At 34.1% G+C, this 25,675-nt stretch overlaps 1 protein-coding gene across 8 annotated transcripts in view; it reads left to right on the forward strand.

The window, feature by feature from the left end:
* The window catches only part of MYO9A (myosin IXA), a 291,269-nt gene that overhangs the window by 137,631 nt on the left and 127,963 nt on the right, over positions 1-25,675 (forward strand). For 7 of the 8 annotated variants that reach the window (XM_055319695.1, XM_055319702.1, XM_055319694.1 and 4 more), the window contains 2 exons: positions 8,627-8,746; positions 24,779-24,854. In XM_055319695.1, the coding sequence (XP_055175670.1) occupies positions 8,627-8,746; positions 24,779-24,854 (196 nt within the window). The remainder of the gene's footprint in view (positions 1-8,626; positions 8,747-24,778; positions 24,855-25,675) is intronic. The other variant, XM_055319700.1, reaches the window with a different exon arrangement.

Genomic DNA, 25,675 nt, shown 5'->3' on the forward strand with positions numbered 1-25,675 from the left:
CCAAAGGCAGATGCTCAACCGCTGAGCCACCAAGGCATCCCCATTTAAGGCTTTTAACTATTCTTTTCAAGAATAAATTTGTTACAATTACATAATGTATATTATGGTAATCAGAAAACTTTAAAATGTTCTTAGTGGAGTTGTATAATTGGCAGTCTGAGTGAGCTACATAGTGGCCCTGCTGGGAGGTAAAATAAGAAATAGTAATGATTTGTCTGGTCAGCTAGCAAACTTTACAGAATTAGTTCAGGAAAGTCCTAAACAATAGCAACAATAACATCAAACAGCAAATCCTAGGGACAAGAAAGAATCTGATTTCCAGAGTTGCTGTCCGTTACAATATTTAAATACCTGTTTGTCTACACAGAATTATGAGACATGCAAAAAAGAAAAAGGTAAAGCCCATATATGTGAAAAAAAAAAAGGAATCAATAGAAACTATTGCTGAGGAAAGCCAGACCTTTAACTTATTAGACATAATCTTTTAAGCTATTTTAAATATGTTCAAAGGCAACCATATCTAAAGAACTAAAGGAAAATACGAGAACAATGTCTCACCAAATACAGAATATTAATTTATGTATATATATGTATATATATGAGAAATTCACTAGAAGAGATCAGCAACAGACTTGAAGAGGCAGAGGCCAGGATCCATGAACTTGAAGACAGATCAGTTGAAATTATCCATTTTAAGGAACAGAGAGAAAAAAGAATGAGTAAGAATGAGCAGAGGGGATCCTGGGTGGCTCAGTCAGTTAAGTGTCTGCCTTTGGATCAGGGCATGATCCCAGGGTCCTAGGATTGAGCCCCACGTTGGGCTCTCTGCTCAATGGAAAGCCTACTTCTCCCTCTCCCTATGCCTACCACTCTGCCTACTTGTACTTTCTCTTTCTCTGTCAAATAAATAAGATCTTAAAAAAGAAAGAATGAACAGAGCTTTTAGACCTGTGGGACACCATAAAGCACCCCAATTTTTGGCAATCCAGAAAGACAGAAAAAAGGGTAGTAAGAATATTTGAAGAAATAATGGCCAAAAACTCTTGACATTTGAGGAGAAGACAAATCTATATATCTAAGAAGTTCAAACTACAAGGGATCCAAACTTAGATGCATCATAATTAAATTATCCTGATATAGAAAATGTTGAAAGCAGGAGGAGAGAAGTAATTCATATATAAAGTAATCTCAACAAGATTGACAGTTGATTCATCAGGAACCATTGAGGCTAGAGGGCAATACTTGACATATTTAAAGTGCAGAAAGATAAAGGAGAGTCAATCAGAATTCTGTATTCACAAATCAAAACCACTGAGATACCATTTTATACCAGTCAGAATGGCTAAAAATAACAAGTCAGGAAACTGACTTGTTGGCAAGGATGCAGAAAAAGGGGAATCCTGTTACACTGTTGGTGGGAATGTATGCTGGTGCAGCCACTCTGGAACACAGTATGGAGGTTCCTCAAAAAGTTGAAAATAGAGCTACTCTACAACTCATCAATTGCACTACAAGGTATTTACCCCAAAGATACAAATGTAGTGATCCAAAGGTACATCTGCGCTCCAATGTTTATAGCAGCAGTGTCCACAATAGCCAAACTATGGAAAAAGCCCAGATATCCTTCAATAGATAGATAAAGAAGATTTGTTATATATACACAATGGAATACTACACAGCCATCAAAAATGAAATCTTGCCCTTTGCAACAACATGGATGGAGCTAGAGGATGTTATGCTAAGCAAGATAAGTCCATCAGAGAAAGACAGTTATTATATGATCTTACTCATACGTAGAATTAAAACAGAGGATCATAGGGGAAAGGAGAGAAAAATAAGAGGAAATCAGAGAGGTAGACAAACCATAAGAAATGCTTAATCATAGGAAACAAACAGGGTTGCTGGAGGGGAGGGGCTTGGGAGGGTTAACTGGGTGATGAACATTAAAGAGGGCACATGCTGTAATGAGCACTGGGTATTATATAAAACTGATGAATCACTGACTACCTCTGAAACTAATACTACATATATTAATTGAACTTAAATAAATAAAAGAATTCTTTATTCAACAAAACTTCCCTTCAAAGTGATGGTGTAATTAAGACATTCATGGATAAACAAACCCTGAGCAACTATTACTATCTGATCAGCCCTATAAGAATTACCACAGTGAGTTTTTCTGGTTGAAATGAAAGGAAACTAGACAGTACTTGAAAGCACATGAAATAATAAAGTGTCATTGAAGGCAACTATAATATTAAATATAAAGTATTGTATGAATATATTTTTTATATTTTGTAACTTTTTTCTCCAATCCGATTTAAAAGACAACCATACAAAGCAGTAATTGTAAAACTCTGTTGATGGGCGTGACGTTTTAAGGGTGTAATTTGTATGACAGCAGCAACATAAAGGAGGAGGAAGAGAATGGAGCTATATAAGAGAAACATTTTTATGTGCTGTTGGAATTAAGTAATTTTAAATCCAGACTCAATTGTTATAAGATGCTAAGTATAATTCCTTTGGTGTTTGTTAAGAAAATAACTAAAAAATAATATGGTGAAATAAATGACAAAAAAAGTAAGAATATACTAGAAAATGTCTGTTTAATATAGAAGAAGAAAGTAATGAAAGAATAGAGGAACAAAAATACCATGAATTAGACATATATGGAAACTCAACAACACATTTCTTAATTACCAGTGGGTCAAGGAAGCAATGACAATGGAAATTAGAAAACAGGTTGAGATGAATGGAAAAAAATATACACTAAAACTTAATGGGATACAGCTTGAAACAATGCTTAGAGGGAAATTTATAGCTTCAAAATAGCTCTAGTAAAAAGGAGGAAGATCTCAACTCAATAACCTAATGCTCTACCTTAAGATTTTAGAAAAAGAGAGAAATAAACCCAAAGCAAGGACTAAGAAGAATATAGTAAAGAGTGGATCTGAAATAGAGAATAGAAATCAGTAAAGAAAACAAATAAAACCAAAGGTAGGTTCTTTGAAAAGATAAATTGAGAAACCTTGAGGTAGATCAAGAAAAGGAGAAGACTCAAATTACTAATTTTTGGAAAGGATTACACTACTCATAATGGCAGCAAATTAGAAGCTAGTTGAAATGGACAAATTCCTAGAAAGGTGCAAGCAACCAACTCCAGCTCCTATAACAAGAGAGACTGAATTAGTAACAATAACAGCAACAACAAAAAGCTTCTACAAAGCAAAGCCAGGGAACAGTGAATTCACAGATGAATCCTAACAAAAACTTCAAGAAGAATTAACACCAAAACTTCATAAACTTTTCCAAAGTATGGAAGATAAAGGAATACTCTCATCCTGTGAGGTCTGTATTACTTGGAATACCAGACAAGACTTCACAAAAATGAAAATAGTAAACCAGTATCCCCCAACAAAAACCTGTGGCAAAATTCTAGCAAGCCAAATCCAGCAATATGTAAAAAGAATTATGTACCACAATCTAGTAGAATTTACCCAGGAATGAAGATTATTTTAACTTAAAAAAAGACAAATCAGTGTAATACAAAAATCACATCATCACCTCATAAATGAAGTATTTAAAGCTAACACTTTCTCATTTTTTAAATTATAAAAACAATGAACAAATGGAATACAAGGGGACTTCCTCATCTTAATAAGAGTATCTGTGAAAAACCAAAAGCTTGTGTCATACTTGGTGGTGAATGACTGAATGCTTTTCCCCCAAGATCAGAAATAAGAAAAGGATATCTGCTTTTGCCTTTTTAACATTCCTTGGAAGTTCTGGTAAGAGCAATTAGTCAAGAAAAAGAAAAGACATCTATTTATATTGGAAAAGAAGAAACCATTTTCTTTGCAGACGATGTATTATGTATATGATATCCTAAGGATCCAGACAAAAATCTATTAGACGTAATAAATGAGGTCATTAAGGTTGCAGGACACAAGATGGGTATGCAGAATGAGTTGTGTTTTTACATACTAGCAAAGAACCTGAAAACAAAATTAAGTTAGTGCTCCAGGAGCACCACAAATATAAAATATTTATTAATGAATTTAACAAAATAAGTATAAGACTTGTTCACTGAAAACTGTAAAACACTGTTGAAAGAAACTTGAAAAATACCTAAATGAATGGGAAGATATCCTGTGTCCATGCATTAGAAGCCTTAAGATGTTAATACTTGATCTACAGGTTCAACATAGTCTCTGTGAAAAACCTCAGGTACTTTTATACAGAAATTGACAAGCTAATTCTAAAACCCATATAAAGGAATCCAGAAATGTTATTACATTATATATATTATATCAATAGATTCTTTAATATGACACCTAAAGCATAAGCAACCAAAGCAGAAATGGATGAATGTTGTCCCCAAAGGACATATTAAGTGAAATGACAACTTACAGAATAAGAGAAAATGTTTGTAAGTCATGATCAAGAACTGGTATGTAGAATATATACAGACTCACATAACTTAATAATATAAAACTAATAGCCCAGTCCAAAAACAAGCAAAGATTCTTAAAAGATATTTCTTCAAAAAAGATATGCATAGTCAAACACATGAAAAGACGCTCAACACCATTTGTCATCAGGGAAATGCACATGGAAACCATTGTGAATACCACATCACTTTTACTAGGATGGCTACAGTAAGAAAAGATAAGTAATAACAGATATTGATAAATCTGTGGAGAAATTGGAAACTTTGTATGCTGTGGGTGGACATGTAAAATACTGCAACCTCTTTGTTAAACTCCATCATAGTTACATAATACCCTGCAATTCCACTCTTAGGTAGATGCCCCTCAAAATTGAAAATGGGTGTTCAAACCAAAACTTGTACACAGTATTCCTAGCAACATTATTCCTGAAAGCCAAAAGCTGGAAACAACCTAAATGTCCATCAGCTGTTGGATGGATAAACAAAATGTGGTTATACTCATACTGTGGAGTAAATTTTGCCATATAAAGGAATGAAGTATTAGTACATTCTATAACATGAATGAAACTTGAAAGCATTTTGTTAACTGAAAGAAGTCAGACACAAAAAGCCACATATTGCATGTATTACAAATCACAAATGTCTGATTGCATTTATGTGAAATGTCTAGAATAGGCAAATCTGTAGAGGGAGAATGTAGATTACTGTTTGCCTTGGGCTGGAGTAGGCAAGCTGGGAGATAATGAGGGAAAGGATAGTTAAAAAGGATGGGTTTTCTTTTTGGTATGTTGAAGGTATTCTAAAATTGATTGTGGTGATGGTTCAGCAGTCTTTGGGAATTATACTAAAAATTGAATTGTACACTTTAAATAGGTGAATTGTATAGTATGTGGTTTATATTTCTTTTTTGTTGTTTATATTTCAATGGAACAGTTATACACAAACCCAAAAAAGAATGCTCCATAGTGTCTTTATTCTTAATAGCCCCCTGTTGGAAACACCCAAAAATCCACCAGGAAGAAAGGGTAACCAAGTTGTGATACATTCCTACTGTGTAACATTATTCTGCAGTAAAAAAGAACAAAACTACTGATTTTCATAATGTGTATCATAATGAGTTATAAAAATATTGAGCAAAAAAAGCCAGATATGAAAGGATGCATAGTATATGATTTCATGTAGTTTAAGAGCAGACAAAATAATATATAGTGATAGAAACCATAACTTGATTGCTTCTGCAAAGGCTATGAAGGAGATGAAATAACTTACTGAGATAATGGAAATGTTTTACGTCTTGATTGAAGATTACATGGATGTAAATACTTGTTTAAGCTCATCACATGTGAAATTGGTGGATGTTACCATGTGTGAGATATATCCTTAATGGCCATTAAGGGCTGGGAGTTGGCATTACAGAAACTGCTTTAGGATCAGAAACATGCCTTAAGATTTGAATGAGCAACTAGGATTGAATTCTGTTATGTGGTGACATATCTTTAAAGAGCTTGGACTTTTCTGTCACTGAAAAGATAATTGAAAATTTCTGCCATTGGCCTTGAGCAGAGAAACAGGAAGGACCTTAGCAATCTGTATTAGACCTCAGATAGATGTTTCTTAAGTAACCTTTAAAAAAAAAAAAATCAGTGTGCCCTGTTAATCTCTATCATGCATAGCTATGGGGTATGAATTTATGCTATCTTTTTGGTGCATAATCCCAGGCTAAGAATGTAACAAAACTAGACCAGGAACTAGCATAAACCAACACTATTATGTCTTTTAAGAGTTTATGAGACTCCTTACACAATAACCCTCACTGAAAATGTGCTTATAAACCATCCTAGGAAACCTAACCACCTTAATAGGGAGTTGTTACAGCAAACGAGAGGAAGAGCAGTTTAAGGTTTGGAAATAATATTATAGTCTAAAATAATGAGTTAAAAGAAGGCATAGAAAGCAGAATGAAAGAACAGAAGTTAAAAAAAAATAAGGTAGGTATGATGATGATAGATAAAATAGTCACAAATACAAAATTACACATATCCAAATGGCATTACTACAATTTGTTAAATAAAAGAGTGCAGTGGCTGTAGTAATGTCAAGTGATTTCTTCAAACTGCTTACTAATTTAGTATATTGAATATCCTGAACTTTTACATAAAACATTTTAATACTATAATCTCCTTAAAATTATTTCTGATTGGCAGATTATCAAGATAGCCTAAAAGTCTGGTGATAACTCTTTAAAATTACAATTTGGGGATCCCTGGGTGGCGCAGCGGTTTGGCGCCTGCCTTTGGCCCAGGGCGCGATCCTGGAGACCCGGGATCGAATCCCACGTCGGGCTCCCAGTGCATGGAGCCTGCTTCTCCCTCTGCCTGTGTCTCTGCCTCTCTCTCTCTCTCTCTCTCTCTCTCTCTCTCATAAATAAATAAAAAAATTAAAATAAAATAAAATAAAATAACAATTTGGATAGAGTATAAATAGAACTTACCAGTGTCTTTTTTTTTTTTTTCCTCCAATGGTCCCCTTCTACTAGCACCACCAACTAACCAAGTATAGGCTAATCTGAGTCTATGCATTCTTTCATCAAGCGGCCCATCAGGATTACTGATAATGGACACAGAATTTTTTTTTAATTTCATTCATTTATTCATGAGAGACACACACACACAGAGAGGCAGAGACATAGGCAGAGGGAGAAACAGGCAGCCTGCAGGGAGCCTGATGGAGGACTCTATCCCAGGACTCTGGGATCACAACCTGAGCCAAAGACAGATGCTCAACCACTGAGCCACACAGATGTCCCAGCACAGAATATTTTTACTGAGATATTTGACTAAGAAATGATGGGTAACTTGATAATATTTGTGTCTTTTTGAAACATTGAAAATTTGTAGCTGTGAGCTCTCCACATTGGATGAATGAGATCATGTTTATTAGACTACTTTAAAAATATTCGATATGAGAATAATTTTCAAATCTATTTTATTTTAAAAACCTACTATTTACATTATTATCGATATATCATAAGATTCCATTTTCTTAGCTAAAATGTATGTGCTTAGTCTCTGGATCCAGTCATCTAGTTTAAGGAATTATAGTTAGACTAAACCATGCTTTGCAAACCTCACTGAACTGTCTGCCTCTATTTAACTTTTTAAATAATTCTGCATTGAGAACTATTCATAGAGAGTATCTCATTTCTAATTACACAGTAAAATGCACTAATGAAACTTTATTCATTGTTGCTTCCTTTATCTCTGCCTGTTGTTAAATTCCCCCCCCCCCGCCCCCTGTTTTTTTTAAGGCAAACCTACACAAATTTGAATTAAATGTCCTAATTCCAGAGATATTCTTTGAGTAAATGATACTTAATATCCACCTACCCCCAATCCTGGAGATGCCTATTCTCTTTTACATCCATGTGTTGCTAATATTAATGGTACTGACCGACCCCCAATCCTCTTTATTGCTAGAGTGACTCACTGTTTCAGTAGCACTTATCTGGGGCTTTGATTCTTACTTAAACATGCTCTCTTTCCCTTTCCCACCATAGTTGATTCTTTCTCACTTGACTAAGTGGTGGTGAGGTACATTTTCCAACTTTCTTTCCAGATTTATAAATACCAAAGTGCTGCTGGGTTTTCCTGCTCTGTGGTGCTTTTCTTCTTGCCCTTTAAACATTGACACACTTGTTGGAATTCCTACAAGTGTGGTAAATTGCAAGATTTGTGAAAGAATTATTTAACTTTTGGTAAATTGATTTGGGTATATTTCTCTTTGGTGTTCCATCATTGTTCCTTGCATTGTTGCCAACTATATGCTAATTATATTTCAGACCTGATAAAAATGGGTCTGTTACAAAAGAATAACCGTACAAATTGTTTTGAAATTTCCCTAGTATTTTAAATCAGAAATTTTTAATATTAACTCACACTTTCAGTACTGAATGAGGTACTTTGAATACCTAAAAAAGTCCTCTATGTTTTCCTTTTATTTTTGTGTAATTTCCTCAAGTCAATTTTAAAAAGTTATTCACATTTAACCCATATTACTTGATACATTTTTACATATTCTTAAGATAGTTGGCAGCATTGTCCTTGATTATCTATTGGTTTGGGCTTATATAATATCTTTTTCTTTTCTCCATTTTTTGTTTTTCATTTGCTTCCTAAGGACATGATGATACAGCGCCATGTGCAATTTTGAAAAGTATGGATAGTTTTAGCTTTCTCCAACACCCAGTCCACCAGAGGAGCTTAGAGATTCTGCAGAGGTGCAAGGAAGAGAAGTACAGTAAGGCTGCAAATCCTGATAAACTCTGTGTCATCACATATCTGTTTGGAAATGGAAACCAGGAGCATTCTGCACCAGGGTGGGACATAAATTGCATAGGCAATGTGACCGACATAATCCTATGATCAGTCTTAGGATATTTCCATTGAAACTATATTTTTTTTTTGAAAAAGTTGATATACCTCTTCTTTGAACTTGGATGAGTATTTGCCTGTGATCCTTAGGTTGTTAATTATACTTGGTTTTAGGTTCTGAATTAGTTTCCAGTTTTGTCTTTAAAGTAGCTGAGTGATGGTTAAAAACGAGTTATGATTTTTTTCCTAATTTTTTTAAAAAGCTTTATTGAAATCTAATTGAGGTAAAATTGCTTGTAAAAGCATAGAGTAAGTTTTGACATATATATTCATTTGTGAAATCATTAACACAATCTAGCTAATTACCATATCCAATACTGCCAAAAGTTTCCTCTGCCCTTTTCTAATTTTGGCTGATTTTTATGCTTGCTTATGCTTGAATTTCAACATCAGCAGTGTTGCTTTTGTGTAACATTGCTTAATCCACTTAGTTTGATTGCAGTTCTATCAGACTTTACTGTCTGATTTGGAGCAAAGCCACCACATTAATGTTTTGGCTTAAGGAAGAATGAGAATCATAGTGGATATTCTTTTTTTTAAAATAAAATTAGTGTGAAAAGATGCCCTTGGTTTCCATTTCCTCTTTTCTATTTGTTATACTCATTCTGAATGAAAATGATTCTTTTGCCTATTGTGGGATTATAGTTATTTGGCTACTGCTACTGCTATTATAGTTATTTGGCTACTGCTACTTATTTGGCCTTTGCTATAGTGAAAATAGATCTTTCAGAATACTCAAAGCCCAACTCAGCATTTGCATATAATGGACCTAAATTACTTACATTTTGAGCTTTTTTACAAATCACCATACATTTACTTTGTTAATTTCACAGTTTTGTGATTAAAATTCCATGAAATTTTAGTATTCAATTATAAGTGAAAGAATGTTAAATAGAATTTCTGAAAGCAAATGTTGTGGATTCTTTCTTCAGTTCTTATTTTTGCTGTTTGGGTATAAGAAAATGTGTGATGCGTTTTGAAAAATACAATTAAAATGTTCTCTCATTTTAGAAACAACAAAGGTAAGTATTTCATTTTAAAAAGATCATCCTGAAGTGTTAACATTAATTATTGTTGTTGTTTCTAAAAGGTATACAAAGTCTTCATTTCAATTACTTATCTGCCTTTTCTAAATCTTTTAATCCATGAGACATTATTTAAAACCACCTACAAATCTTTTTTGGGAGTTCAAATTAATTATTTTCAACTTCTAAATAGTTGGCAAGTCATTTATTTGTTTCGTTGATTTTCGTGACCTTCAGTCTGACAATACTAGGCCTGAAGGCATTCAATTTTTTTTTTTTTGGCATTCCAGTTTTGTAAAGAATAGGAAGGCACCCAAGTACAACATAGGCTGCATGAGGAAATATTATACATTTATCTGTGTTTATATGCAAATCTATAGAATTTGGAACTTTTCCATTATTTTAGGTAGTTTATTCCATTTTCTATTATAGTGCTACAAATAATTAACATTTTATAATGTATAAAATTACAAATTCAAGTCTGGGAGACTTTTTTTAAAAACCAGGGGACTACTATTTTAGGTAATGGATAATTGGCAAGGTGAATGAACCTTTCCACAGATAATGATAAAACTTGAAGGAAATTTTAAAAAACCAAAATGATTTGAAAGCACTGGAAAAAGACTAAACACTAAGACCAAAAAAGAAGCAGAAATCAGGAGAGTTTATTCTTTGAAGTAAGTAAAGTAGTGGATAAGAATTGTGAATCTGTGGCTTTCTGAACAAGGTGCTTCTCAACTCGGATTACCCCAGCGATAGAAAAATCACCACCATACTGGCTTGAGGTATCAGAGAACAAAGTTGAGGATTGGGAAACAACTTGGACTTTAGGAGGAAAATCCTGGAACTGAGTAAGCTGCCCAAGAGCTAAAACCCAAAGTTAGAGTATGAATTGTGCCAGCCATACCTGGCTGACAGATGTGAGTGCGCAGGGAAGCTGGTCAGCAAAGCCATGCAAACCAAATGGGAGACAACCTTTGAAAGATAAAAACTGCAGTGGGTGAAATTTGCAAGTTTGCTACTTTTTTGACAGAAGGCTTTTTGTATCTCTGCATAGCTCCTGCCTTAGTTGGAATCCCACAGGTAGAGGGGAGAGAGAAAGAGGCAAAGAAATATTTGAAGAAATCGTGGTCAAAAACATTTCCTGTTTGGTTAAAAAACAAAACAAACAAACAAACAAACAAAAAAAAAACAACTGGCTTAGAGATCCAAGAAGATTAGTGACTTCCAAGTAGAATAAATAAAAAAGAAAGCCATTATTAGGAACATTGTAGGCAAACTGCTAAATACCAAAAATAAAGAGAAAATCTTGAAAGCAAGCAAGAGAAAATATGGCATATTAAATAAAGAGAATAATGATATGATTAACATCTATTTTATTAAAGCAGGGGAGACAGAAAGATACCCAAAAAGCATAATTAAAATCTTGCCCTCAAAAAATAAAATAAAATAAAATAATCAAATCAAATCAAATCAAATCAAATCTTGCCCTCTCTTAAAATAAACCAAAACACTGCTGGCCTCCCCCAACCTCTAAACAAAATCCAACTTTCAGGCAAAATTCCTATATTTTTAGTTTGGGTCTGACAAGTTAACCATCTGTTAGGAGAAAAATCAACAGTTTTCAGAAAAACATAACAGAATTTAGTGTTGCTACAATGTATTATCCACAATGTTTATCAGTTAGCAAAAATATTCTTAAAAAATGAGCCTAAGGTATCCTTGGGTGGCTCAGCAGTTTAGCACCTGCCTTTGGCCCGGGGCCTGATCCTGGAGTCCGGGGACCGAGTCCTACATTGGGCACCCTGCATGGAGCCTGCTTCCCCCTCTGCCTGTGTCTCTGCCTCTCTCTCTCTCTCTCTCTCTCTCTCTCTCTCTCTTTTTCTGTGTCTCTCATGAATAAATAAATAAAATCCTTTAAAAAAATGAACCTAAAATAAAGATGTTTTCAGATAAAAGCGATCTGAGGGAATTTGTCATCATAATACATATTCTATGAAAAATGATTATTGAATTTCTTATTTTTAATCAGAAAACTCAACTTTATTTTTTTATTAAATTTTTTAGGGATCCCTGGGTGGCGCAGTGGTTTGGCGCCTGCCTTTGGCCCAGGGCGCGATCCTGGAGACCCAGGATCGAATCCCACGTCGGACTCCCTGTGCATGGAGCCTGCTTCTCCCTCTGCTTGTGTCTCTGCCTCTCTCTGTGTGTGTGTGTGACTATCATAAATAAATAAAAATTAAAAAAAAAAATTTTTAGAGAAAGTGCGCAGTGAGGGGAGCTCCACGCTCAGCACTAAGCCTGACATGGGGCTCAATCTCATGACCCTGAGATCATGACCTGAGCTGAAATCAAAAGTCATCTGACTTTTTTAATCGACTGAATCATCCGGGCACCCTAATAATGGAAGTTTATTTAGGCTAAAGGGAAATGGCATCAGATGGTAACTTGGGTGAATACTAAGTGTTGGTACACTTTTCTGCAAAGGATCAAATAGTAAATGTTTTAGGCTTTGGGGATCTTATGGTCTCTGTTGAAATATCTTAGCTGCACTGTGAAAGGAGCCATAGACAATACATAAATGAGCATGACTGTATTCCAATAAAATTTTATTATGGACACTGAAATTTAAATTTCATATGATTTTTGCATGTCACAAAGATACTCTTCCATTTATTTTTTTTTTCCCTCAACAATTTAAAAATGTAAAAGCCATTCCTACCATGCAGACCATACAAAAAAACAGACAGCGGGTTTGATTTGGCCCAAGGACTCTTTTAGTTTGCTGATCCATGAATTATTGGAAGAAATAAACAGAAATAATAACCATGTATAAAAATAAATGACTATACATATTTCCTTTTAATTTCTTTTAAAAAGATACATGACTATTTAAAGTAAAAATTAAGGCATTGTTCTGGTGGTTTAAAATATGTCCACAAATTCTTTGATAGTCTTCCTTTCAAAAGACATGTGCTGGACTTAATGACTCACTTCTAACAAATGGAATGGACAGAAGTGACAGTGTGTGACCTTCACAATTAAGACAAAATTAGTGTGGTTTTTCTTTTGCTCCCACCTTCTCTCTCTAGTGACTGTTCTCTGTTACTTGGCGGGGAGGAAATTAGAGGAGTGGGGAGAAATTGGAGTTCTTGGAAGCATGAACTGCAGCTCCACTTCTGCAAAGATCCTTACCTGCTCTGGTAAGGAGAAGGAATAAGATGGTAGGAGGAAGAGAGGGAAAGGGTAGAAGAGAAGAATCTCATTTGAATTTGAACCCATGCTTTTGACATTCAGTCTATCCTCAGGCCATGTTTATGAAGAAGATGAAAGATCAGCAATTGTCAGAGAAGTGCTGTGGGCTCGATATAACTTACTCTCACCATGCTGACAACGCCTGCCTTAATGTTCCTAACCTCAGGCCTCAGTATGGTCCCACAAGTGATTGAAAATTTAACCTGACCAAATGCAATTAATGGAATTCCACTATGAGATTCCAAATGGAATTTAAGTCTGACCCAAATGGAAGTAAAATAGAAATTAGTGACAGAAAGATACCTGAGAAGTCCTCCAGTTTTTTTTTTTTAAAGTAATCTCTACATCCAACATGGGCTTGAACTCACAACCATGAGATTGAGTCGCTTGCTCTTCTGACTGAGCCAGCCAGGCACCTCTCGAGAAATACTCAAATATTTTGAAAATAAGCCACTTATGAGTTAAAGAATTCATAAGGGCAACTTAAAACAATTTTGATCTGAATGAGAATGGAAATACCATAATTTGAATAATGCAACTAAAGTAGTGTTTAGAAGAAAATTGATAGCTTTATTTTTTTAAGATTTTATTTATTTATTCATGAGAAACAGAGAGAGAGAGAGAGAGAGAGACAGACACAGGCAGAGGGAGAAGCAGGCTCCATGCAGGAAGCCTGACGTGGGACTTGATCCTGGATCTCCAGGATCAGGCCCTGGGCTGAAGGCGGCGCTAAACCGCTGAGCCACCCGGGCTGCCTGAAGATTGATGGCTTTAAATCCTTATATTAGAAGAAGTCAAAATGATTGCTTTTACCTTATGAAACTGTAAGAAGAGCATTTTAGACCCAAAATAAGTAAAGAGAAATGAGGAGCTACAATATGCAAATACAAAGCAGATTAACAGTAGAGACCAGTGAAAACAAAAACCTGATTTTTCAAAAGAGCAATGAAATTGATAAAGCTCTAGTTCTGTCCAATAGAGCCTTCTGTGAAGATAAAAATGTTCTCCAGCTATGCTCTCTAAAACTGTAGCCATTAGCAACATATGGCTGTTAAGCACCTGAAAGTTACTGAAAATTTGAAAACTGAAGTTTTAATCTGATTCAGTCAGATCAAATTGAGAGCCACATGTGGCTAGTGGCTGCTGTATTAGTGTAGTCCTGTCCTTCTGATCAAGAAATATGAGAGAAGGCACAAATACTGTTAACTGGAATGAACAAGATAGACATCAAAAGATTATGAACACTTGTGTCAGTAAATTAAAAGCTTAGATGAAATGGACAAATTCCTTGAATTTCAAACTAAGTTGGCCCAAGGAAAAATAGAAAATTTGGTCACTCCTATATCTATTAACAATAACAGATTCAAAAGTAAAGTCTTACCCCATACAAGAAATGCCCAGACCCAGATAGCTTTAAAAGTAAATTTTATTTAAGGAGCATTTAAGGAAAGAATAATGCCAGTTCTCTTCAACTCCTTCAGAAAATATAGGAGCAAGGTACCCTATGCAAATCATATCTTGAGGCCAGTATACTCTTAATACCAGAGTCAGACAAAAACATTACAAAAAAACTAAAGACCAACATACCTCACAATAATAGACATAAAAAGCCTTAACAAAATAAGGGCTAACTAAATTCACCAATATATTAAAGGAGAAGACATGAAATCCAGTGGAGTTTATTCCAGGAAAGATTGGTTTGATAATAGAAAATCAATCAATATAACTCACTCTATTATCCATCTAAAAAAGAAAAAGCATATGACATCTCAGTTGATAAAAAGATTTCGTCATAATTCTTCATTCCTATTTAAAAACTTATAGGAGCCTAGAGATAGAAGGCAATCTCCGTTTTATAAAGAATATGCATGAAAATCCTATAGCATTCTTCATACTCAATGATGAAAGATTGAATACTGCTTCTCTGACATTGAGACAAGGCAAAGATACCTGCTTTTGCCACTCAGATTTAACACTCTACTGAAAGTCATACACAGTGGTATAAGGCAACAAAAAGAAATAAAAGGTACATAGATTGAAAAGGAAGATGTAGACAAATGTTCATCTATATAGAAAGTGCTAAGGAGTTTAAAATATGCTCTTTGATATAGAAAATAAATTTCAACAATCTCACAGGATACCAGGTAAATTCACAAAAACTATATTTTAGCCATGGACATGTGGAAAATGAAATCTATGAATTTCATTTATACATCTTTGGCAGTCAGCCTCCTCGATAGTCTCCAGTTAACCTCATATTTTGATATTCACAACTTTGTGTAATCTCTTGCATTTTACCCATCTTGGTCTGTGTATAAGACAGAAGTGATAGTATGTCAGTTCCAAAATTAAGTTATGAAAGACTACAGTTTCCACCTTAAGTAATTTCTCACTTGCTAGCTCTCAGATCACTGTTTCAGGGAGAAGCAAGCTGCCATTTGTGAGTAGCCCTGTGAGAAAGCTCCCTGAAGCCTGCAGTCTACAGTTAGGAACTGATCCTTGCCACTAATTATGTGAGTGACCTTGGAAGCAAATCTTTCAATTCCATTTCAGTCTTCAGGTGACCACAGCTTTGGCTAACAGATTGACTATAACTTCATGAAGATACCCTATCTGAACCACCCAGCTAAGCAGTTCTTGAAACCGGTTTTGTTAGAAACTCTGATTATAACTGTTATTTTTAAGTGCTAGGTTTTGAAGTGCTTTAATATGCAATGGGTAATAATGTAACATACTAAAACATGAACTACTAAAGGATGAGTTTAATTAATTAATTAATTAATTAATTGAAAGATAGAGCATCTTAAGCAGGCTCCACACCCAGCACAGAGCCCAGTGAGAGGCTCCATTTCACAACTCTGTGATCATGACCTGAGCTGAAATCAGAAGTCACATACTTAACCAACTGAGCCACCCAAGCACCTCACTTAGGGATAACTTTATGAAATATGTGTTAGACCTGTACACAACTACAAGGAATTGAAAAATACCTAAATAAATGAAGAGAGATACATGTTTTCTTTTTCTTTTTTTCCAATACATGTTTTTGTATTGCTGAGATGTTCTCCTCCAATTAGATCTATAGATTGAGTGCAATTCCAGTGAATATCACAGCAGATTTTTAGTAGAAATTCACAAGCTAATAACTAAGATTTATATAGAAATATAGAATACCTAGGATGACAAAACAATTTTGAAAAAGAATGACAAAGCTGGAGAACTTATTCTATATGATTTCAAGACTAAAATAATCATGACATTGCTCTGTTAGTGTAAAGATCAAGAGATCAATAAAACCAAATAAAAATGCAGGAAAAGATCTACACATATAGGTCAGTTGACTTTCTACATAAGTACTGAGATAATCGAGTAGGGTTGAGCATGGTCTTTTAAACAAGTGACATTGGGACAGTTAGGTAGCCTTATATAACAAGAGGACTTAGGATGCCTGGGTGGCACAGTTGGTTAAACATCTGTCTTAGGCTCAGGTCATGATCCCAGGGTCCTGGGATTGACTCCTGCATTGGGCTTCTTGCTTGGCAGGGAACCCATTTCTCTCTCTGCCTGCTGTTCTCCTTGCTTGTGCACATGTACGTGCACATGCTCTCGCTCTCTCTCTCTCATAAATAAATTAAAAAATCTAAAAAGAAAAAGAGAACTTTGACCTTTACCCTATATTCTGAGTAAGATTGAACTTGAAGTGGGTCATATAGCTCATCATAAAGAGTAAAATATTAAGTTTGTAGAAGAAAACCTGAGAGAAAATCTTTGCAAAAATTTCTTAGATGGGACTTAAGAGCATAAACTATTTAAAAAAAGAAAAAGGGTAAAATGGAGTTCACCAAAATTGAAAATTTCTACTTTAAAAAAGATCTTGCTCAGAAAACTAAAAGCATACCACACCCTGGGAAACAATATTTGTGTAATAATTTATAATACTGATGACTGATAATGGACTTGAAAACAATATTTTAAGAACCCTGTAGTTAATAAAATTAAGCAGTTCAGTTAAAAATAGTCTAAAGACTTGAACATGTGCTTCAAAAATAAGATATAGGAATGATCCATAGGTTTGTGACAGATGATCAGTTTCATTAGTCATTAGGGAAGTGCAAAATATCACAATGAGGCCAAAGTAACAACCTCTATCACAGCTGGATTTTAACAAGTTGACAATACTTAAAGAGTATTGACAGTACTAACTCATGATGAGGATGTGGAGCAACTAGAATGCTTATATACTCTACTGCAATGTAAAACAGTACAATTATTGTGGGAAAGAGTTTGTCAGGTTTTTTAAAATAAAGGTAAGCATATACTTTCCAGTTCCATTAATACCAATCCCAGATATTTACCTGAGAGAAATGAAAACATATGTTCACACAGATACTTTTATAGATCAATTGTTAAAATAATATGCTGAATGAAACCTTACATAAAAGAGGACATACTGTTTTATTTCCCATTTATATCAAATTCTAGAAAATGCAAACCACTCTATGTGGGTATCAGATTAGTGGTTGCCATGATCCAGGAGGGTGTGTGGTGGGTTTTCAAAGAAAAGGCACAAGGGAACTCTTGGGAGATGATGCAAATATTCTGTATCTTCTTTTGGTAGTAGTATTATCAAAACTTACGCAACTGTATACTTCAAATGCATGTATTCTATATGTAAGGTTTACCACAGTAAAAATAATTACATATCATGAAGCCTGACAAAAGTCACAGACAAATATATATAGAAGAGACTATTTTGCATGGAATTAAGACTATCAAAAATAAAAATAAAATGGTATATGATCAGAATTCATGTTTGAAAATGGGAGAAACAAATGGGAGAAATAAATAGAATGTTATTTTGGTGAGGCCTACAGGAAAGGCAGGGAGCTATATTTCTCTTGAATTGGTAGAATATAGATATTTGTCAAAGTCAATCAATTTGGGTAAATAAATATGATTGTGTGTGTCTGATAGACAACCATAATAATAACAAAAATATAATCACTTTTATCTTTTAAAGTGGCTTAGGAAGCCTTTAACAAATGAAAACTAAGAAAGGAAAAAATGAGTTTAAGACTAAAATAAATGAAAAATATGAAAATATAAGAAATAAGTACTGCTATTTAAAATTAATAAAAATAGATTAACCTCATCAATTAAATTCTCCAAATGAATTTTTCAAGAAGTTCAGTTAAGTAGTATCTACATGATTTTTTTTAGAAGACTTTATTTCAGAAAGAGATAGATAGAGAGCAGGAGTGGGGAAGAGAGGAAGAAGCAGCTCCCTGCTGAGCAGGGAACCCACCATCAGGCTCTATCCTGACATGGGCCGAGGGAGAAAACATTTCTCTGAGCCACCCAGGCATCCCATATCTACAAGATTCTCAAAATGATGAAAGTAAAAGGATGGACAAAGTTATACCAGGCAAAGGTGAAAATAAATAGAGTTAGGTAGTAATCTAAACAGATCTACACTGATAGAACTTATTAAAAGAGTTGAGAAAGACAAAACCTGAACTCACTGGAAAGTGTTGAGATCTGATAAAGAATGATAAATATGTTCTATGTATCTAAATAAACAATTACTTTGTAAAGCTTAGTAGTAAAACTTAATTTGCTTGATTAATAGGGGAAAAAAAGGTGAATATAAGTACTGGGTAACGACATTTGAGATGGGAAGGGGAAAACTAGAATCGAAGCATTCAGAGGTTCTTGTACTCTTTAGCAAAACGGAAGAGAATTCCATTTAGAATTCGTGGATATGTTAAAAATTCAAGGATAATCAAAGAAGAGAGTATATATGACTTCCAAAACAAAAGAAACCAAAATATAAAGGAAATAATTCAGTAGAGGTCTGGATAAAAGCATATAATAATTAGGGAGATACAAGGCATAAAATAAGAAAAACGAAGAACAACAGTAATACCAGTAAATTAAAATGAACCAAATGAAATAGTTAAATAACAAGTTATGCAATTAAGAAAAAGAAAACTTAGTTGTAAGATGTTTATAAGAGAAAATCCTAAATCATATGAACACAAAAGATTCAAAATAAAATATTAAAATACAGCTGTATCAGAAAATTGATTCTTGTTCTCTTAAATGTTTTTCCACTTCCTATAGGCAACTCTTAAGATTTCTATTACTATAAATTAGTTTTGCCTTTTCTAAAAATTTTACAGAAATGGAATCATACAGTATGTATTCTTTTGTGTTCTGATTCTCTTAGGCAATATGATAAATACACCCATGTTATGTTGTTTCATATACAATTAGTTTGTTGCTGAGTTATTATGTATATAAAAACAGTTGTGTGTACAACTTTGTGTTTATCATTTGTTTCTTGATGGATATAAGGGTTAAATGTACTGCTTTCAGCTATTGCGAGAAGCCCCGCTATAAACGTTTTTGTTCATGTCATTTTGTGTACATATGTTTTCATTCCTCAGGTAAAACTTATGGTTGGTTATAATGTCATAAAGTAGACATGTTTAATGTCATTAGGAACTATCAAATTTTGGTACTTTACAGATATTTTATTTTCTTTTGACTTACATTATTTGTGATGATAAACTCAGATGTAATCCCATTATACTTCTTTCATATCTAGTGTACCTTTTTTCCTCTGGCTGCTAGACATTTTCTCGTTGTTTTTTGGTTTTCAGTAATTTATGATCCTAGATATGATTTATATTTATCCTTTTTGGGATTTGCTGTACCTTTTGACCCGTGCTTCAGTTGTCTTTCATCAAATTTAGGAAATTTTTGGCTGACATTGTTTCAGAAACTTTTTCTGTTGCAGTTTCTTTTATTTCTAGATGTCAGTTAAATGTTTTTAGAATATTTGATCTGTCTCAGATTCCTCATACTCTGCTCATTTTTCTCTTATTTTTGTTCTTTCATTCTTCAGATTAGATAATTTTTATTTATTGATTTCAAGTTCATTGTGCTGTTCAAAGTCTTCTTTTAAATCCATAGAATGAATATAGAATGAATTTTTTTAAAGATTTTACTTATTTATTCATGAGGGACAGAGAGAAGGCAGAGACCTAGGCAGAGGGAGAAGCAGGCTCCTCTCAGGGAGCCTGATGGTGGGACTCGATCCCGGACTCTGTGATCACACCCTGAGCTGAAGGCAGAAGCTCAACCACTGAGCCACCCAGGCGTCCGTAGAATGAATTCTATTTCAGTTTTAGTTCCAGAATATCCATTTGGTTCCTTTTTACAGTTCCTGTTTTCCTTTAAGTTTTGTTGTTAACTCGTAAGACCATCTTCTACTTTAAGTCATTGAACATTATGATGACTATTTTAAAGGTATGTATGTATGTATGTATTTAGTTAAAAGGTTTTTAAATGCTCATCCTAGCAAGTGGGGCATGATGGAATTTGAAGCTGTTGGAATGAGATCAGGAGAAAGTGCTCAGGCCTTCATTTTCTGAGTGATCAGTTGCTAACATTCAGCATATTTATTATTCCTTATGTCCTCTGAATATTTAAAATATTTAATAATTGATGTTGAAAATCACACAGAAGGAAATAAGGAGGTCAGATAATATGCATAAAAGAACCACCCTCAAAGAAACACCCTGTTGTGCTTGCAGGGAAAATACTCCCAAGGAGAAGAAAATTTCCCGTGAGTACTTTATAGTATAGAAGAATTTAAGAATTTGAATCCAGTATAGCAGGAGCACAAATTCAAGACAATAAAATATTAGAATGATTTTGAAAAGAGGTATAGAACTATAGAAGCATAAAACTACATTTTGTATGACCTCAAAATATAGTGGAAAATAGCTGAAAATTGAATTGCTAATATTGATGAGAGGTCTGAGATGATTTTGTTTCAATACACAGAAGAAAAGAATAGATATGAAGGATAGAAAATGATAATTTGTCATAGGGATAATTGGTGCTCATAACTAAGGAACTGATTAAATAAAACAAAAACAATGAATTCAGTATATAAGAAAATAAAGTTCTAACTGAATTAGTTGATCATAAGATATTTTCAGTAACAGTTTACTGGAAATTCTCCTGGGAATTTAATTAGGAGTGGAATTACTGGGTTTACTTTTTTGATAATATGCCAGAGTACTTTCCAAAATGACTGTATTGCTTCACATTGCAGCAGTGTACAAAAGGTTTCAATTTTTTTTCTTGTCTGTGGCAACACTTTTATCTGTCTTTCTGATTATAGCCATCCTGGTGGGGATAAAGTGGTATCTTATTATAGCTTTGATTTTCATTCCTTTGATGACTAATTATGTTAAGCATCATTTCATAAACTTACTAACGATTTGCATATCTTCTTTGGAAAAATATCTATTCATATCCTTTGTTCATTTTTAAATTGGGTTGTCTTTATTATTCAGTTATAAGAGTTCTTTTTATTGTCTGGATTCAAGTTTCTTATCAGATAGTGAGTAACAAACCTTTTTTTATCATTCTGTGGGTTGTCTTTTTACTTTCTTGATCTGTTGTCCTTTGAAGCACAGTAGTTTTAAATTTTGAGAATGTCCACTTTATACATTTTTTTTGGTTGCTTATGCTTTTGGTAACATATCTAAGTAATTTTATTGCCTAATTCAATGTCATAAAGATTTACTCCTATATTTTCTTTTGAGAATTTTATAAATTCAGCACTTACTTTGATTTTTGGTCCAATTTCATTCTTTTAAATGGGGATATATCTAGTTTTTCCAGCACCATTAGTTGAAAAGATTATTCTTTTCTCATTGCATTGTCTTTTTTTTTTATTGGAGTTCAATTTGCCAACATATAGCATATCACCCAGTGCTCATCCCATCAAGTGCCCCCCTCAGTGCCCGTCACCCAGTCACCCCCCAGCCCCCGCCCACCTCCCCTTCCACCACCCCCTAGTTCGTTTCCCAGAGTTAGGAGTCTCTCATGTTCTGTCTCCTTTTCTGATATTTCCCACTCGTTTTTCTCCTTTCCCCTTTATTCCCTTTCACTATTTTTTATATTCCCCAAATGAATGAGACCATATAATGTTTGTCCTTCTCCAATTGACTTATTTCACTCAGCATAATACCCTCCAGTTCCATCCATGTCGAAGCAAATGGTGGGTATTTGTCGTTTCTAATGGCTGAGTAGTATTCCATTGTATACATAAACCACATCTTCTTTATCCATTCATCTTTCGATGGACACCGAGGCTCCTTCCACAGTTTGGCTATTGTGGACGGACATTGCTGCTCTAAACATCGGGGTGCAGGTGTCCTGGCGTTTCATTGGATCCGTATCTTTGGGGTAAATCCCCAGCAGTGCAATTGCTGGGTCGTAGGGCAGATCTATTTTTAACTCTTTGAGGAAACTCTGCACAGTTTTCCAGAGTGTCTGCACCAGTTCACATTCCCACCAACAGTGCAAGAGGGTTCCCCTTTCTCCACATCCTCTCCAACATTCGTTGTTTTCTGCCTTGTTAATTTTCCCCATTCTCACTGGTGTGAGGTGGGATCTCATTGTGGTTTTGATTTGTATTTCCCTGATGGCAAGTGATGCGGAGCATTTTCTCATGTGCTTGTTGGCCATGTCTATGTCTTCCTCTCTGAGATTTCTGTTCATGTCTTTTGCTCATTTCATGATTGGATTGTTTGTTTCTTTGCTGTTGAGTTGAATAAGTTCTTTATAGATCTTGGATACTAGCCCTTTATCTGATATGTCATTTGCAAATATCTTCTCCCATTCTGTAGGTTGTTTTTTAGTTTTGTTGACTGTTTCTTTTGCTGTACAAAAGCTTCTTATCTTGATGAAGTCCCAATAGTTCATTTTTGTTTTTGTTTCTCTTGCCTTCATTAATGTATCTTGCAAGAAGTTGCTGTGGCCAAGTTTAAAAAGGATGTTGCCTGTGTTCTTCTCTAGGTCTGATGGAATTTTGTCTCACATTTAGATCTTTCATCCATTTTGAGTTTATCTTTGTGTATGGTGTAAGAGAATGGTCTAGTTTCATTCTTCTGCATGTGGCTGTCCAATTTTCCCAGCACCATTTATTGAAGAGACTGTTCTTTTTCCAGTGGATAGTCTTTCCTCCTTTGTCGAATATTAGTTGACCATAAAGTTGAGAGTCCACTTCTGGATTCTCTGTTCTGTTCCATTGTTCATTGCATTGTCTTGACATCTTTGTCAAAATTCATTAGATCATAAATGTAAAGGTCTATTCAGTATTCTGAATTCCTTTCCATTGATTTGTCTTTCTTTATGAGAGTACCATACTGTCTCAATTACTCTATCTTTGTAATATGTTTCAAATTCAGGAATGTTTCAAATTCAGGAAGCGTGAGTCCTCCAACGTGTTCTTTTTCAATACTGTTAGGGCTATTCTGGGTTCTCTGCATTGCCATATTAATTTTAGGATGAGTTTATTCATTTCTGTAAAAAATCAATGCTGGAATTTTAATAGAGGTTGCATGGATATATAGATAAATTTAGAGAGCATCACTATCTTAACAGTAATTAAGTTTTCCAATTCATAAGTATGGATGTCATTCCATTTATTTAGGTTTCTTTTAATGATGTTTTGTAATTTTCAGTGTAAACATTTTATACTTTTTAAAGTTTATTCTTTTTGTATTATTTTGATGTTATTAATGGAATTGTTTCTGATTTTCTTTTCTGATTATTACTATTGAATAGAAATACAATTGGTTTTTAAATATTGATCTTATATCTTATAATTGTACTGAACTCTTTTATTAGTCCTACTAGTTTTTTTATGGGTAACTTAGGATTTCCTACCTACAATATTGTTATCTTGAATACTTTCACTTCCTTTCCAGTGTGTCTTACCTATATTAAACGTTTTTATGTGTGTGTTATGAAAATTCATGGCCTTATGTGTATAGAGAGCTTCAGTGTTTATCATACGATTTAAAGTAAATTATAACTTAAAAAATACTGGTAATGCTTAATAGGACATAATTTGTTGTTTTTGATTCTCAGTGTCTATATGTAATATTAATTGACCTCTGAAATCTATAGCTCATGTCAGCAGTATAACTATTACTGAAAAATGATGCAAAGGAATCATTAGGAATTCTTTGAATCATTATTTAAAATAATGAGCTTATACATTTCTAGACCTTCACCCTAGTTATCCTTCATTTTCTGTTAATATTTAAATGAGAGAAGAGGGGATCCCTGGGTGGCGCAGCGGTTTGGCGCCTGCCTTTGGCCCAGGGCGCGATCCTGGAGACCCGGGATCGAATCCCACATCGGGCTCCCGGTGCATGGAGCCTGCTTCTCCCACTGCCTGTGTCTCTGCCTCTCTCTCTCTCTCTCTCTGTGACTATCATAAATAAATAAAAATTTAAAAAAAATTAAATGAGAGAAGATCCCAACACTTTCTATTTTCTAGAAAAAAAAATAAATGAGAGAAGAAATATAATTTATTATTTAATTCCCTAGTTGGGTTCATTGTTGCCTAAGTCAAATTAGTAAGTAATAATCATGTCACTTGGTTCATATTATTTAGGTATTTTTGATATGCTTAGAAAATATTTACTGTTGAAATACATTAATTCTATTTGTCCTTAGAAAAATTGTTTCATGTTTAGTTTCTTTTAGCATTGATTTGAAAATGTCTGCTTTTTATATATTAGGTATAGCCCGGAAAAATCCCAGAACACCTCTTTCTGATCTCCAGGGCATGAATACTCTAAATGAAAAAAACCAACAGTAAGTAATTTTGGTTTATGTTTTCAAGGAAGTATAGAAGAAATAATTCTTATACTTTTGTGGCTTAAAAATATGAAGAAAATCAGGCCTAAATTTTTTTGTTTCTTGAAGCTCTTATAAATACTGTAACAAAGTTTGAAATTGGACTAAATGTGCATGTAACTAGTCACAGTCACACTGTTTGCAGCAGCATTAACCTATAGTAAGAGGTAAGACTGAGGAATGTGAAATGGTACATAATAAGTTTAATATACATATTTAATGGGAAGCTCCTTTTCAGTCTTTATACATTTATGTAGCATTTGATAGAATATAAAAATACCTATGTACATTAGGAAGCATACCAACAAAATGAACCTACCACCCAAGTTCAGAACCAGAAGATTATTAGTATTACTGCAATCACCTTTATATTACTTTCTAATCACTCCCTTTCCCTCTTCCCTCAGGTGACTACTATCCAGAATTTTCTGTTTATCGTTACTGTGCTCTTAAAAATGTTTTACAGTAAATGTATGTTTTCTAAGCAATAATTTGTTTGGCTTTGCTAGTTTTTGAATTTTACAGAAATACTGGTACATGGTACATCGTATGCTGTCTTCTATGACTTCTTTTCTCTTCAACTATTCACTTAAGATTTATCCAACTTCTTGCATTGTAGTTTATTCTTTTTAGTTGCTGTATAATATTACATGTTATGGGGGGTGGGGAATTATGGTTTAATAGATACGAATTTTCAATTGGGTTAAAACTGGAGATGGATACTGGTGCTGGGTACAGAGCAATGTGAATGTACTCAATACCAGTTTACTCAGTATACA

Source organism: Nyctereutes procyonoides, unplaced genomic scaffold (assembly GCF_905146905.1).
Source record: "Nyctereutes procyonoides isolate TBG_1078 unplaced genomic scaffold, NYPRO_anot_genome, whole genome shotgun sequence".
NCBI lineage: Eukaryota > Metazoa > Chordata > Mammalia > Carnivora > Canidae > Nyctereutes > Nyctereutes procyonoides.